This window comes from Mustelus asterias, chromosome 18, assembly GCF_964213995.1.
Source record: "Mustelus asterias chromosome 18, sMusAst1.hap1.1, whole genome shotgun sequence".
Classification (NCBI taxonomy): domain Eukaryota; kingdom Metazoa; phylum Chordata; class Chondrichthyes; order Carcharhiniformes; family Triakidae; genus Mustelus; species Mustelus asterias.
The window spans coordinates 85,796,858-85,812,449 of record NC_135818.1 but is presented as its reverse complement, the minus strand read 5'-3'; the positions used below and the strand labels follow the sequence as shown (position 1 = coordinate 85,812,449).

The window sequence follows — 15,592 nt, the reverse complement described above, 5'->3', positions numbered from 1 at the left end:
GCACTGTACTAAAACCAGAGAGAAAAGCAGCACCCAGTCTGTGTTCAATTAGTGAATCAGAAATGACCTCAGTTCCTTAGGCTAAGGAGGGAATTTAAAATTGCCTCCCCATCCCCGATTCCAATCCATTGTTTTCACTGAAAAGTGCAGATGTGAGCTTTGTTTGAGAACAGGATCAAGCTTGAAGTTGGCCTGCTGACAAGGGGCAGGACATCGGAAAATAACAAAAAATTATTTAATAAGAAGGTTGAACGTATTTTTGAATATTCATTTGAAAAGCATAAAATGATTAGGGAACGAGGTTTAAACAAGGTTTAAAAAGAGAACCTAGTGTGCACCACTCATCTCTGTTTCACCAATTCATACAGATAGTCTTCTGTGTGGAGATTCTTTTCAGAGCTATCAGTGACAAGATGAGCACCCAAACACCACTGACAGCTAAAAGTAACTGGGAAAGGTTCTGTTTGAAATACAATATAAATTACTAATACTTACTGGTTTCTGTCAAGGGTGCAGGTACATCCAGTGACCAGGTATCATGCTCCCAACCTCTGAATGAAAAGCTGTGAGCTCCACGGACAACCACAGTCTGTTTCACAGCTGGCTAGCTTACCGAAACACTACTGTACTTTAAAGTGCAGGTGAAGAGTTTGACACCGCTCTCCTGATGGCCCAGCTGGACAAGGCAGGAAATAGCTGAGCCCCTACTGACCAGGAAAGTCGCAGCTTCAATCCCAGCGTCTGCCTAAATCACTGATATCAGGCAAGGAGAGGGGAGAAAAAGGAAAACAAATTGCCCAGAGATCACACTGCTGATGGCGATTAAATTCAAATGGATTCTTAGACTGGCTATCAGTGAGGGACAGGATTAGACTCTGCTGTGATGCTTGCCTCAGATGAATAGCCTGCCTATACGCAAATAATGGCACTTTTGACACAGGTTCCAGAGGGCAACCAGCACCTGCCCATCAATATTTCTGCTTCAGTTAACAACTTCAAAAGGAAGGGAAAAGGGAAATGAAGGGAACGGCCATAAAACACAACCATGTCCCAGTGGCAAATTATCATTACAGCTAATAAGTTTCATAAAGGGCTCTGCTGGCTCATCTTACCTGGAACAAAATTATACAAGAGAATCACATTTTGCAAGCTAGATGGTAAGATCATTAACCGTCTTGCCCCTGACCCAACCGATATTCCTTTGGCATTTCCGTAATCTTAAAGCAGCAAACTTGAAATTCTAGTCCATTAAAAGAAGAAACAAAGATTAAAATAGCCTAAATCAGACTGTAAAATGAAGATTGGGCATCTTACATCAGAGCTTCAATCTGCCCACTGAGCGGTGTCTGTCCATGAAGCTTTGCAAGGGCTCACCAGCCAAGTGCAAGTCTCACTATGTTTTAAAAATGAAATCAATCACAGGGTTTCAACCCAAACTTGGCAAGCAGGGAGAGGTGATCAGATGAGCAGATGCCGTTGGGCAACCCATTGGCCAGCCAGATGTCATGTTCAGACAGCAGGGAAAGTCGGCCCAGCAGCTTGAGGGCTCCATCCTTGTATCGCCTACGCCCTGTAAGGAAGGAAACAAAAAGAAAGGAGCAGGTCACATCGCTGGACAGGATGGGGTGAGAGGTCAGCACTCACACGAAGGCAGGACGAAAAGCCTTGAAGAACCGGTCTGATGGCACTGCCTGTAGGAACTACAAAACAGGACATCAGCCACTTCAATCATTATAGATAATGTGCATTTATCAATTCAACATAACTATTAATGCTCAATGTATCAGCCAGAGGTGCAGCTACAAGCAGTGACCAGTTACCACTTCTTTAACTACAAAAGTTCAAACGAAAGAAAGACTTGCACTTGCAAAGAGTCTTTCACAACCTCAGGATATTCCTGAACAGCCAACAAGGTACTTTTGAAGTGTAGTTAATGCAATGTAAGAAACGCAGCAGCTGGATTATGCACAGCAAGTTTCCATAGGAAGCATTGTGATCATGCATTTAAGTAGTTGACTGAAGGATAAATTTTGGCCAAAGCACTGGGGAAAATTCTCCTGCTTTTCTTCAAAATGGGATCCTTTATATTCACCCGGGAGGGCATGGAGGATCTCAGATTAAGATGTCATCTGTAGGACAGCACCACCAGGAGCTCAGTGCTCCCTCAGTATTACACTGCAGTCTCAGTGTGGATTTTGAGCCCAAGTGTTTGAAGTGGAATTCGCACTCACAACTTTGACTCAGTTATTGAGCTCAATGCCTTGTTTGGGGACTGCAAATGCTGTCACAGGTTAAGGGGGGGGGACACCTCACCCGAACTCTATTTTGAGTTCTGGCAAGGGCGGAAGCATTAATCTACCTTTCTTTTCAGACAGGCAGCTGACTCGCTGTGCATTTCCAGTATTTCCTGCTTTACTTCAAATAAAAGGTGAGGTCGTCATATGACAATAGTCCCAGATGACAATAGGCTGTTCTCCCTTTGAGGAGGAGAGTTCACTGGTGGTGATTTAACCAGAGGATCACCACACCTCAGGTGAAGGTTAACATTGAGAAGGCGGGGCCTTCATGAATGACCTCAGTCGATATGGGAATTGAAACCACGCTGTTGGCATTGGTTGCATCACATTCCAACCAACTGATTACCCAATTTCAAATATCCAGTGATTGTGTAGCTTATGCTGTGCTTATTATCACAGAATAAATACACAACTTGCTGTTGACCATGGAGGATGCTTCTCCAGTGTCATCCATGTCCCGGCCATCCATCCAACACAAGTTTTACTCAGTGACAGGAAACAGCTAAAGAATCCCCCGCAGCTTCTGAAGCCACGACTGCAAAGGCAAGGCCAAATCTGTCAGATTATCATCCCTCTGGTGGGATACAGGCAAGCATGCATGCCAAACAACATGAAACCCCTATCTCTAACAAAGCAGCAACCTCAATTCAAACGGTCAGCTACAACGCAACACCCCCACCATCTGCCAACATCCCAATCCCCGCCACATGACAGGTAACAAACCTTTTCCACCCTTATCAGAGATTGGCTGTGCTGAGTAGAAGATGTAATCCACAGTCAGGCCGAAGCCAGATGAACAGGTTGTGACCTCCGGCCGTCCTGTGTCAGGCAGATAATGACTGTAGACCGAGGTTAGGTTGAGGTTGTGCCGGAGAGTGGTTGGAGACCTGTGTGGAGTGAAAAAGGCAGAGTAGAGCATGTCCGTCATGTTGTTAGTTTCAGGTAGTGGATGGGAAGCCCAGTTGGGGGTTGAGTGTTTAAATTCCACCGTTGGTTGTGAAGAACATTTATGAGCCAAGGTGAAATTTTACAATAATCCAGCAGCTTTTAAAGCCATTTATTCTGCTGCCAAGCTACAAGTTATCTGATTTATTGAATTTGCTGCCACAACTTGTTGGGTTGGGATCTTAACTCAAAACCTCTGGTTTGCCGGTTCAGGATCACCATAACCTTTGCAGCATTATTCCTCATCAACAATTAAGACAAAAACTACTTTCAAAAATGGTATTTATCTCCATTTCACATTAACCCTACCGGAGATAATAAATCACCTATACCCAGGCTCACCAATGCCACTGGAAGCTAGGATTGATTTGTGGCTAAACTGGAAGGATTCTCTTAATTTTCTCAACATCTGGACGTTTAAGGTCACAAGCTCCACAACATCTGGAAATTTGTGGTCACAAACTTGCACCCCACTATTCTGACCCAGAACATGGTCACTTCTGCACAGCTTATTCTTTGTTTTAAAAATTCTAAAAAGGGCAGAGTGCAGGTGTATCTGGCAACACAACTCCCCTCTGCTAATTCTCCTCTAGAAACTGCAGCAATCTACAAAGACCACCAACTGACCAGTTACAATACAAGCTGGAAAACTTTTCCCCATCTACTGGAGCGTAAATTTTATAACTTAATTCAAAATTATCCACAAAAGGATACATGTTCAAGCCTTGGAAAGGGTACATACATTTATCAGGATGCTACCAGTCATGAGGGACTTCAGTTATGTGGAAAGACTGAGAACCTTATGGGAAAATGCAAAAGAGATGTTCAAAGACTGTGGTGGACTTAGATGGGAATGTCCAAGATTTCCCAAGAAACATGCTCCAAGAAACACTGGGGTCAGGAATTCCTATATTCCAGCACTATAAACCATCCCGAAGCTCTCCTTCCAGTCTCTGTTTAAAAGCGAATAGTTTACAAATACTAATCTACTTTCTGTTTGACAACACAAGACATACCTATTACAGAAGAGCTCATCCTCTGGCTCGGACACACTGACATAGCCTTCTGAACCATCCCCTGGAGGCTCTGAATGGAGATGGAACACAATTCAAGATCATCAGTAAAACCAAAAAGAAATAACACAGGCAGACTGAGAAGTTGTGGCCTCATTGGTAGCAATCTCCACCCTCCCCCAGTCATCTCGCAACAGATGGGAAAGGGTCATGGGTCGGTGGGCGTTAGAAAGAAGGGGTAAGTTCTAAAGTGTAAAAATTATGTTGCCTGATCCAAACATGCCCAATCAATGAGTTGGAGATGTGAAACTCAGAAGTTATATGATAATCAAATATTTCTGCCCCACCCCCAAAATATGCACCTTCATTGCCGCTACCCACAACTCTGCTCCACTCCCTCCTCCATGTTAATGTCAGGGTCAGAGTCTCACTATAAGGGGAGAGTTGGTAGATAGGATTTGCACATCAACCTGGCTGTACCTGGCTTTGCATCAGTTACACCCTCAATGAAAACAAGATCCTCCGGACGCTCAAGAGCTGGTGCGGAATATCTTAGCTGGAGGAGAAACTCACGGCCATATCTCCGTTTTCCTAAACAAACAAACAAAACAGGCATCAGGCACTGCAAACATCACTGGAATAGTGAAACTGGGCAGGAAGCTATAGAGTGTTGCAACACAGAATGACATGAAGCAGACGAACACTGATTCACAATTTTGACTGAACAGATGTAGAGCAGAGGCTCTGCAAAAAAATCAGGTCTGAAGAGTTCTTCAGGCAGAGTACAAACTGCTGTTATATGGGTTTCTAGCAGCCCACTATGGAGCAAGCAGAAGATCATGGAGCAGATCCAATCAAAATAATGCAATGAAAACCTGAATAAAACCACATAACAAAACAGGAATGCCAAAAGCAATTTGCACAAATCACAATTTCACACAGCAAAATGAATTCATAATTCCGTTCCTCCCAACCTTGTACATTGTCAACTAAACTGCAGCAATAATTGGGAATCGGTCTGAAAACAGTGCCTTTGTAAGGTGAAGACTTTTACAATATGCTAAAAAAGTAACAAGTTTATTAGATATTCAATGCAGAAGTAAAGAACATTCTCAATCATACAAGTACATGTTACACACCAACAGAAAAATCCTTATTTTTAGAAAGACTCTTAAGTAGGCTTGTCTGTTTCAAACTTATATGTCCATTTTATGTGAGTGAGCTTGAGACAAAGCTTTGCCCCCAGTGCGATGTTGTGAAATTCAGTGTGGGACCTAAACTGAATTACTGTACTATTTAAAGGAAAATTGTAGATACCAGTATTATCACCTTCCTCCGACCCCCAAATTTCAGCATTGCAAAATGTGACTTGCATCAACTCAATATCCCCCCCCCCCCCCCCCCCCACTTAAGTATTCAGCACCATGAGCGAGGCCTCTCGAACTCTGTCCTGTCCCCAAGCAAGTAGATCACACAGACATCGGAACAGGAGTGAGCCATCCAGCACCTTGAGCCCGTTCTGCCATTGAAGGTAAGCAAGGAGCAGATTGGATAAAGGAAATGAGCAGCTAACCCGTTCTCTTCACCCATATCCACGTACTGACAGCTGCTATCCTGAGTCCGCTCAGCCACAAGGGGCCATGACTGACCCATATCTCAACTTGACTTATCCTACTTTGCCCAGAACTCTTGATACCCTTACTCAACAAAAATCTTCAAATTTCTAGTTGCTCCACAGCTTTCTCAAGGACAGGGAATTCCAGGTTAACAATAGACCCTGCATAAAAAAGTATTCAATCCCAAATAGTCTGACATGATCTGAACATAATGTGTTCTTGTTAAGGGCTCTTCATTAGAGGAAATACTTTCTCTGCATCTAACGTATCAAATCCCTTTTGCATTTTAAGCACCTCAATTAGATCACCACTCAACCTTCTAAACTCAAGGGAATGCAAACCAACTTTACACAGCACGGCCTACTAATTTATCCCTTTAATTCCTGGTACTATTCTGGCCAGTTCTTGGTCCACTCTCTCTCCAAGGTTAGCATATCCTTCCTCAGGTGCAGTATTCAGAGCTGAACAAAATACTCCAGATAATGACACTGCAAGCATGATGGTTGTGAGCAGCAGAAAACACAAAAGGAAGCAGCAGGAGGGAGTAAAAGAGAGTTGAGTGTTTCCGAGAGCCAGAGCACGAACCAGAGATCGGGTACAAGGTCAGAGCACACGAAGAAGGTAAGTAAAGAGCAGATTGGATAAAGGAAACAAGCCGCTAACCCGTTCTCTTCTTTTCACACATATCCACATACTGACAGCTGTCTGTTATCCTGAGTCTGCTCGGCCACAAGGGACCATAGAGTTTCCTTGGACATATTTGGAGAGAACAATCCTCCTGACTTGACACCTGCCAGAATATAAGTACAACAGTGCAACATGGGTTACTGGCATTTCCTTGGAGACAGACGGCAGGTTTTTAAAAAAATCTAATTTGGGAAATGGGTCAGAAGTGATGCAGGTGTCGACTATTTACCTTCCATGTTGGCATTCCATAATAGTAAAGCTCTCCATTTCGGATGAGCTTATACAAAGGGGACTCCGGGACAGAGTTCAGATCTCCGCAGAGAATGATTGGACAGTGGTTACCATCTGTGCATGCTGCGTGTACTACCTGCTCAATTTCAGCAAATAACACAGCCAGTTGGGTGAGTTTAATATCCCCCCGCCTGGGATTGAATATGAGGTGAGTGTTTGCCACGCAGATGTCAGGAAACTTTGAGCTTTCTTGGGCACAGTCTGGGGTCAGGGCTCGGAGCAGAACCAGCAGTGCCACATTGTCCCTGTTCAAGGTTTCCACAATAGGTCGAAAATACTCGACGGGGTGCTCGGAGACCAGAGAGAACTTCCCCCTTTTGTAGCACACAGCGCACCCGTCCGTCTTGATACCGGTACGGCGTTTATAAACGCATTCGTAACCTGCAGAGAAGGCAACTAGATTAGCACTGGGGTCACCCATTCACTGGGGGAATTTTCACAGTAACTTCATTGCAGTGTTAATGCAAGCCTACCTGTAACACTAATAAATAAACTTTTTAAAAAACACTGTATTCTTCTATTTACAGGAAGTCACAAGAAACAGCTGTCTACAGCATTGTGGAATTAACTCTGACTTATGAACCCAGCAACTTTTAAATTTGCATTCACTTTTTATTGAATGAATTTGATATTTGGTACCATATACTAGAAAAAACATTTCGGAGAAGGGAGTTCCAAAATAATTCTCCTGAAACTAAATGTCTCATGCAAGCTGACTGCACAACTAGCAATCCTGAAGTGAGCTCTTATTTCCAGTTTATAATTATCCTTCCCTTCACCCTTGCTTGCTCAGTGGTTATTTCCAACACAGAGTTAATGTGGGACTCAGTCCAGAAGGTTACAAGTTATGATAAATAAATACTTATATTGCACCCTATCTTACTAACAGGTCTCAAAGTGCTTCTGTTGTAATGGAGGTGAATCAAAGTTCACCAGAAATATTCCATCAACAGTAATGAAATAAGTGACCAGGTAAGCTAAATTTAGAAACAGGAGGAGGTCCTTTTAAGTTCATTATGCCACTCAATTATCTACAGCTTAATTGCTTCTACCCACCTTAGCTCCCTAGCCCATAATATCTTCACCTAATAAAAAGCCATCAGTCTCAGTTTTGAGAACATTAAGGTTGGTTGAGGAAAGAATGCTGACACGGATACCAAGTGAAAACCTTGCTCTCCTTTAAATAGTGTGTTGTGATTTTTAACATCAGGCAGTTTGGAGTGCTACAATTGACCTGGCGCCTAAAGCATGGGTGATGTTTCCAGTCTTACTCCCAATCCAATGATCCCCGCTGAAGATGCACATGTGTGGTTGTTGGGCAGGATGACCCCTGCCCAGAATGCCAAACAGCCTTTCAACACTCACAACCACAATTGGTTGGCAGGAACTCTTGCTCTACAGATGCTGCCAGACCTGTTGAGTCTCCAGCACTTTCTGTTTTTATCTCTCAACACTCATTGCTCAATCTCACATATGGAAAACAAATAGTGACTTGGGCAACTTGCCAGCATCCTAGGAATCTTATCCCAATAGAGAGAGCTAGGAAAACACCAAAGGGAAAAATAAATCAGTCAATGCTGATAGATTACAGGTTTGTCCTTTCGGACTTACTCACCCTGTTGTTGGAGAGCTGGTCGAAACTGCTGGTGGTAATGGTTCTCTTGAACTTCCTGTAGGCACAGAATCTGAAAGGGGATCCACAAGATGCCAGGCTGTCACGTACTCTTACTGCCTCGTTTGCAGTTTGAAAATATGTATTTACATTTAGCTGGATGTAGCCACAGTACTGAAACAAGAAGACCTCCAGATAGTTCTGACAGTCATGTCTAAGCCAGAGATAGAGAGTCAGGAATGTAACCCAATGCTGGTATCAAGTATTGCAGCTCAGGAGTGCAAGTCGACTGCAGAATCAACTGCAGTACAGGCCCTCCATTTCCTACACCAGTTGAGGTCAAACATTGTATGTCATAAAGGAGTTAGATTCAGCTCTTGGGGCTAAAGGGATCAAAGGATATTGGGGGGATAGCAGGAACAGGTTATTGAATTATAAGATCAGCCATGATCATAACGAATAGTGGAGCAGGCTTGAAGGGCCAAATGGCCTACTCCTATTCCAGTTTCCATGTTTCTATGCTAAAACATATGAAGCATCCAATAGTGGATTGCAGAGATCATTGGATGTGGGTCTATGGTGATCCACCATCTCAGAGCTTAGTCATTATGTAAGAGACTATGCACCAAGCAACAACGGGATTAACTATTCAACAATGAAGAACTTCATTTATTACAGGTTGTTGGCATTGCTGGCAAGACCATCACTTACTGCTCATCCTCAATTGCCCTTGTAAAGGTAACGAGCTACCTTCTTGCATATAACTGAGTGGTTTGTGAGACCATCTTGGAGGACAATTAAAGGTCAACCAGATTACAGTAGGTCTGGAGTCGTACAGAGGCCAGAGGGACTAAGGACAGCACATTTCCTTCTCTAAAGAACACTAGTGGGGTTTTACAACAATCCAGTGGTTTTAGAGTCACCATGACAGGTACTAGCTTTTTTCTAAATTCCAGAATGAGCTTAATTTAAATTCCCCGACTGCCATGGTGGGATTTGAACTTGTGTCAGCAGATATTTTGTCTAGGTCACTGGATTACTCGCCCAGTAGCATAAATACAATGTTACTGTACGTCACAGTGAAAACCTCCCCTCGTCAGTATCTAAAGTCCACCCCTGCAGTGGTCAGCGGATACCAAGCAGTAATAGGATCCCCTGACTGACCATCAAGGTGGTAACTGAACACTGGTTCATTGGTACTGTACTCACATCAGGGTCCCAGGTCTCAAACTCCTGCAGAATATTCTGGAATCGGAATTCCCACTTTAGGAACTCTGGCTGGCAGTGAGCGTACAGATCAGCATTTGTCTCCAAAAGGTCCTGCGACAGGATATTGTACGACATGATGGTGAATTCAAATAGCTTGCTATCATCAGCACCATCCACCTGGGGTCTTGGTAAGTCCTCCCACACTCTGGCTAGCAGACCTAGAAAATAAGTGAACCAGTGACTTGAAGAGAATCAGTGATGGAATAAGGGATGCTTAGAGGGCGAGCTGCTGTTTGTGGGCAGTTTTTTGGTTGCGACTAATTGCATTGATGACTTGCTGGAGTGCTGTGACAGACAACAACACACAATATCTGTGGCTGGGATTGTAGACTCAGAGCCACAATTCCCCATGTTAGCTTCACAAAGTTTGTGAATCTGAGCCTCCCTTACTCAATGACACTCATAAGGAATTCATTCCAGTCAGATGTATACTAAGATGGCAGAAATCTGGAAACATGTGCCCATCTACTAGTCTTCTTGGCGAGAAATGAAACATGGAAAGAGAAGGGATCTGAGAAAGGGCAAAAGTGAAAAACATCTTAAGAGATTTATTCTTCAAAACTCCATCTATTCCTTTCTAAACACAACACGTTAAAGGGATTAAGAACCGAATAACAATAGATGGATGTATTGTGTGTTAAGCAGTCAGCTGCCAATACTGCCAGGTAGTTGCACTATTTTTAACATTGTGTTTACAGCAACTATAACCCAAATAATCTCAAATGAATCTAGAATGCCTTTAAAATGTGTGAAGCAGCCAAATGCTTTCACTAAAATCACTGAAAGATGAACAATTTCAATGTTGTTTGTCCTAACCAGATCACCACACATGGGGAAATAAACACTGACAGTATTAAAACACAATCGTCAGACATCACTTCACGTTCCTGCCATGCCCAGTGACAGGCCTGAACCACAGCAGGTCACTCGGTGTTACATGGCTTGAAATGTACTGTTTGGCTCAACTCTATTTCAAGGTCAAAGTCCCCAGCTTAATAGCTGGGCCTGTGATTACTAAGTAAATATAATCGATAATGTCAATTTCAAATCAACCAGTGCACTTCACTGAAAAACATGGCTTCATCTAGACGTCTGATCTGTCACTACTGGGACAATAAGATATTTTTGGCTCTCAGATTATTATTTTGATTCTTTTAGATATTGAAAATAGTTAATTATGGTTTCTGTCAGCTATCTCTGCACGTTACAGAAATACAGACTGTTGTTACTGCATTGGCTCGAGTCTCGCTTTCTGCCAAACAAAGAGATTAGTAGAAGTTATCGATCTCAATCTGTTGCCAAGTGGATTATTACTGATCAAATTAAGTGCTAGGATGATGTATGTCTTTCTATTGCATCATTTGAACAGGCAGGAGAGGGAGCCCGGAGCATTAAGATCTTTTATTCAGATACACTTTCATAGGGTGTTGAAACAAGTTGGTTTCCGCTACCTGGCATCAGGTCAAAGAACCAGCCAGTCAGAATTATTGATACTTTAACAGCTGTGTCAGGCACGAGGCAAGTCCGAGTCAGGCACCATATCCTGCAAACCATTTTAATGGACAACACTGTGGTCAGGATTCCAAATACAGATTTCTATTGAGTTACCTCACACTTAGATCAGAATCTCCTGTCAGTAAAGAGCCTGAGAAAGTTTTGAGCTCGTTGTCTTGTAACAAGTAAGCAGCATTTTTCAAGAATCTAGTTTGAGAGGGAGCTCAGAGCAGTGTGCATTTTTCTTGTTTTTATAAGCATTGCGAAGCATATACACACTTCTGTTCAAATATTAGTCATTTACTTATTTTGCATTAAATAACCTGGTGATTTATAAACTGAGCTTTGATCAGGATGAATATGTATTTTGAAACTGCCTCCCAAGGATGAAGAGAATGTTATGACATGTGCTACATTCCAGTAAAACTCTGTTCAATCCCTGGGTTTTGCCGTATTCACCTAGCTATAGGCAGGAAAAGGGGCACACCAAATCACTGACGACACAAATCTACTTACAGGAGTGGCAGAATATGCCAGATCCAAGAAGAGTACCTGGTGTAAATGACAGAAATGTAGCACTGGTGGTGTGATGGGATCTGAACCCACACCATCGAACTGACTACAGTGTCAAAACCACCAAACACCAGCCCTCTCTCATCACACTCATTCATATGGCTACTTTTATTGGTGATGAAATAAAAGCTGTCTCTAGTCGTTTAATTGTTCACCTTCCTCACCTTGATATGGGTCTGTGCCCATTATAAGATTGCCTTCATTCTGAAACTGCCACAGGGCATTTGCTGCTGCATCATTCACACCCATTAGAGGGGGAAACTGCCATCCTGTGCTGCCGATTGGTTCACTCATGCTCTGTGCTGGCATTGACTGCCAACCCAATATACCACCATCCTGGGAACCACGCTGCCCAGGTGGAAATTGCCAGCCTGTCGTGAGCTCAATCCCACTCATATTCTGTGAAGGTGCTGACATCCAACCCATAGCGCCCTCCTTCACGCCCCGGCTGGGCAAGGCTGGCCAGTCTGTGTCAGTCTCCGATGTGGAAGTCAATTGCCATCCCACAATACTCTGGTCCTGATCGATAGCCTGAACACTGGCAGCCTGCCACGCTTCCGACTGTTGGGTCAATGTTGGCACATTCCTCGATTGCTGCCACGCCATGGTGGCCTCATCCACCTCCCAGGTCTCAGACGGTTGATCCTGCGTTTTTTTCTCTATGTCCGCACTCACTTTGTTCTCCCCTACTGATTCCCCTCCCGAAGGTTCACTCGGCCCTCCTCGTAGCCAATCCTGGAGCAGAGCAGTCTGGTCTTTGCTAAGTGGCAGCCGTGGAGCGGAATCTCCATCATCTGGCCCGTCGCTTTCCTGTAACGCTGTTGTTGAACATTCCCCTGCAGAGTCATCTTCAATGTAAGGACCTGACAGGACAAAAGGACGATAGAAATCATTTGCTTCATTTATATGAACACTCAAAACAAAAAGAAATCACATGGAGAATTCCAATCGCCAGGAAAAATTCAGCTCCTATTTCAAAACAGTACCCTTCTAACCACAACAATCATTGAGTTCTTCCAGTTAATTACACACAGAATCAATCTCCCTTCTCCATTAGTTATTTGTTGTGTACTTTTTTCAAGATTCATTGCACTGCCTCTTTACTCCAAGTAATTGAACCCCATAACATTAGTGCCATGGAACCCTCAACTCCCTCAGTACTTCCTTTCCTATTACAATCTGTACACTTTCAACATTCACATCTCGATGTCAACTATTTCAATTTGTCCCATTTGTTCCAAAAAGTGGCAGAGAATTTCTGACATCCATCTGAACAAACAAATGAGGTCTCAGTTAAACGTTTCACCTGTAAGACAGCATTTTCAACAATGCTGCATTCCCTCCACACCAGAGGATCAATTTAGATTAAAAGCAAATTACTGCGGATGCTGGAATCTGAAACTAAAAGAGAAAATGCTGAAAGATCTCAGCAGGTCTGGCAGCATCTGGAAGGAGAGTAACTCGAAAGGTCAGCTCTTTTCTCTCCTTACAGATGCTGTCAAACCTCCTGAGATTTTCCAGCATTTTCTCTTTTTGTATCAATTTAGATTATGTGTTCATCATCTCCAGGCAACCTTCTCCATTGCTCAAGGACACTATTTATTGTCTATCCCAAAGTTGAAAGGTGAGCCATCATGTTAAAATACAGCCGAGGAACTTTCCAGGCATTTCAGAGAACAGTTAAGAGTCAACCATGTTGCTGTGGGTCTGGAGTCACATATAGGTCAGACAAGGTAAAAACATGAATGAACCAGATGGGTTTTCATAACAATCCAGTAATTACATGATAATCATTATTGATATGATCTTTTAATTGCAGATTTATAAACAATTTTCTTAACTAAATTTAAATTTCCAAATTGCCATGGAAGAACTTAGACTGAAATTACCAGATCATTGGCCAAGGCCTCTAGATGATTAGTCTAGTAACATAACCACTTTGCTACCATACCCTATATGAGGATAAAAGAAAGTCTGGCATTTCTATAACACTTTCCCAGATTTTGGGGGATCATAAAATCCAAGTGAAGTAGTCACTGTTGCGATGTTAGAAATGCAACAACCCATTGACACAAAGTCCCCATAAACAGAAATCAAATAGGTGTCCATTGGTTACAGGATGAATGATGGCCAGGGCACTTGGAAGAGTTTCCCTGTCCCTTCTTCAAGTAATCAGGTTCTACACCTGGTCAACTGGTACAGCAAACGGGAATTTGGTTTATCCAAAAGACTCAACTTTCGGCAGTTTGGTGCTCCCTCAGTGCCACACAGGCCCTCCAGAGTGGGACTCAAACCCGCAACCTTCTGACTCTGGGGCACTGGCCCAACTGAGCCGGGGGTAGATACCTGGGCAGTGGCTCTCCTGTTGATTCCCCGTCCCCTTGGCACGTCAGCCAACTCTCACCAAACGGACCGATGAGAGGGGTGGGTGCTTGGCTCAGGCTTTACCGCTCAGGGCAAAGAATGGCACTGGATCCAGGGTGTGAGGCACTGGGTTCATGGATGAGCCTGGGGGGGAGGGGGGGGGGGCATGGTCCACTTACAAACAGAGGCCATGAGAGAGGCTGGAGGCTTCCCCCAGGGGTCACAGACACCAGTCTACCCCTGGCTGAGGTGAGGGGCTGGGGGGTCTGGACAGTGGGAGAGGGAGGGGGAGTTGCGGGGTGACCCCCTCAGTCCCTGGCGTCGCCCGGGGTAACGGCCTGGCCCGGTTGCCAGGGTAACGGGACCCGCACACCCCGGGGCCTAGTCAGCTCCCCAAAGCCTAACCCCTCCCGCGCGGTGCGGGGTTCACGCCCCGGAGCGAGCGGCGCGACCCACTTCCCTCCCCCGCGGCCCCGCTGCCCCCGGCGGCCTCACCCCCGCGGCCCTGACCTGTGAGACGGCGGAACAGCTGAGCGAGAGGCGCCAGAATGAGGAACAGCAGCGAGCCCAGCATCCCGCCGCAGTGCGCACGCGCCGCCTCTCAACAACAAACTTTATTGACAACAGAGACACACACACATCTGGATCACAGCCAGACTGTAGCAACACACACATCTGGATCACAGCCAGACTGTAGCAACACACACATCTGGATCACAGCCAGACTGTAGCAACACACACATCTGGATCACACCCAGACTGTAGCAACACACACATCTGGATCACACCCAGACTGTAGCAACACACACCTGGATCACACCCAGACTGCAGCAGCACACACATATCTGGATCACACCCAGACTGCAGCAGCACACACACATCTGGATCACAGCCAGACTGCAGCAACACACTCATCTGAATCACAGCCAGACTGCAGCAACACACACATCTGGATCACACCCAGACTGCAGCAACACACACATCTGGATCACAGCCAGACTGCAGCAACACACACATCTGGATCACAGCCAGACTGCAGAAGCAACACACATCTGGATCACACCCAGACTGCAGCAGCAACACACACATCTGGATCACAGCCAGTCTGCAGCAACACACACATCTGGATCACAGCCACACTGCAGCAACACACACATCTGGATCACACCCAGACTGCAGCAGCACGCACACATCTGGATCACAGCCAGACTGCAGCAACACACACATCTGGATCACAGCCAGTCTGCAGCAACACACACATCTGGATCACAGCCACACTGCAGCAACACACACATCTGGATCACACCCAGACTGCAGCAGCACGCACACATCTGGATCACAGCCAGACTGCAGCAACACACACATCTGGATCACAGCCAGACTGCAGCAACACACACATCTGGATCACACCCAGACTGCAGCAACACACAC

General features: G+C 44.7%; 1 protein-coding gene across 2 annotated transcripts; it reads right to left on the bottom strand.

The window, feature by feature from the left end:
• Positions 1 to 219: 219 nt before the first annotated feature.
• Positions 220 to 14,786, bottom strand: angel1 (angel homolog 1 (Drosophila)). Of its 2 annotated transcripts, none has more exons than XM_078234489.1 (10): positions 14,672 to 14,786; positions 11,962 to 12,660; positions 9,671 to 9,888; positions 8,465 to 8,534; positions 6,788 to 7,230; positions 6,535 to 6,661; positions 4,736 to 4,846; positions 4,259 to 4,328; positions 3,021 to 3,184; positions 220 to 1,570 (listed from the first exon to the last, which is right to left on the bottom strand). In XM_078234489.1, exons 1-10 carry the CDS (start codon positions 14,733 to 14,735, stop codon positions 1,413 to 1,415), a joined length of 2,124 nt encoding a protein of 707 aa, XP_078090615.1. In that variant the 5' UTR covers positions 14,736 to 14,786; the 3' UTR covers positions 220 to 1,412. The 2 variants fall into 2 exon arrangements, with proteins under 2 accessions (XP_078090615.1, XP_078090616.1); XM_078234490.1 differs by lacking the exon at positions 14,672 to 14,786 and adding an exon at positions 13,687 to 14,617.
• Between the last annotated feature and the right edge of the window lie 806 nt (positions 14,787 to 15,592).

Excerpts from the sequence above, each read along its gene's own strand:
- angel1 (XM_078234489.1), bottom strand. The coding sequence starts at position 14,735 with ATGCTGGGCTCGCTGCTGTTCCTCATTCTGGCGCCTCTCGCTCAGCTG. Across the intron at positions 9,889-11,961 it reads GGGCACAGACCCATATCAAG|GTCTGCTAGCCAGAGTGTGG; the intron begins GTGAGGAAGGTG and ends CTTATTTTCTAG. Across the intron at positions 4,329-4,735 it reads TGTAACTGATGCAAAGCCAG|AGCCTCCAGGGGATGGTTCA; the intron begins GTACAGCCAGGT and ends ATCTCCATTCAG.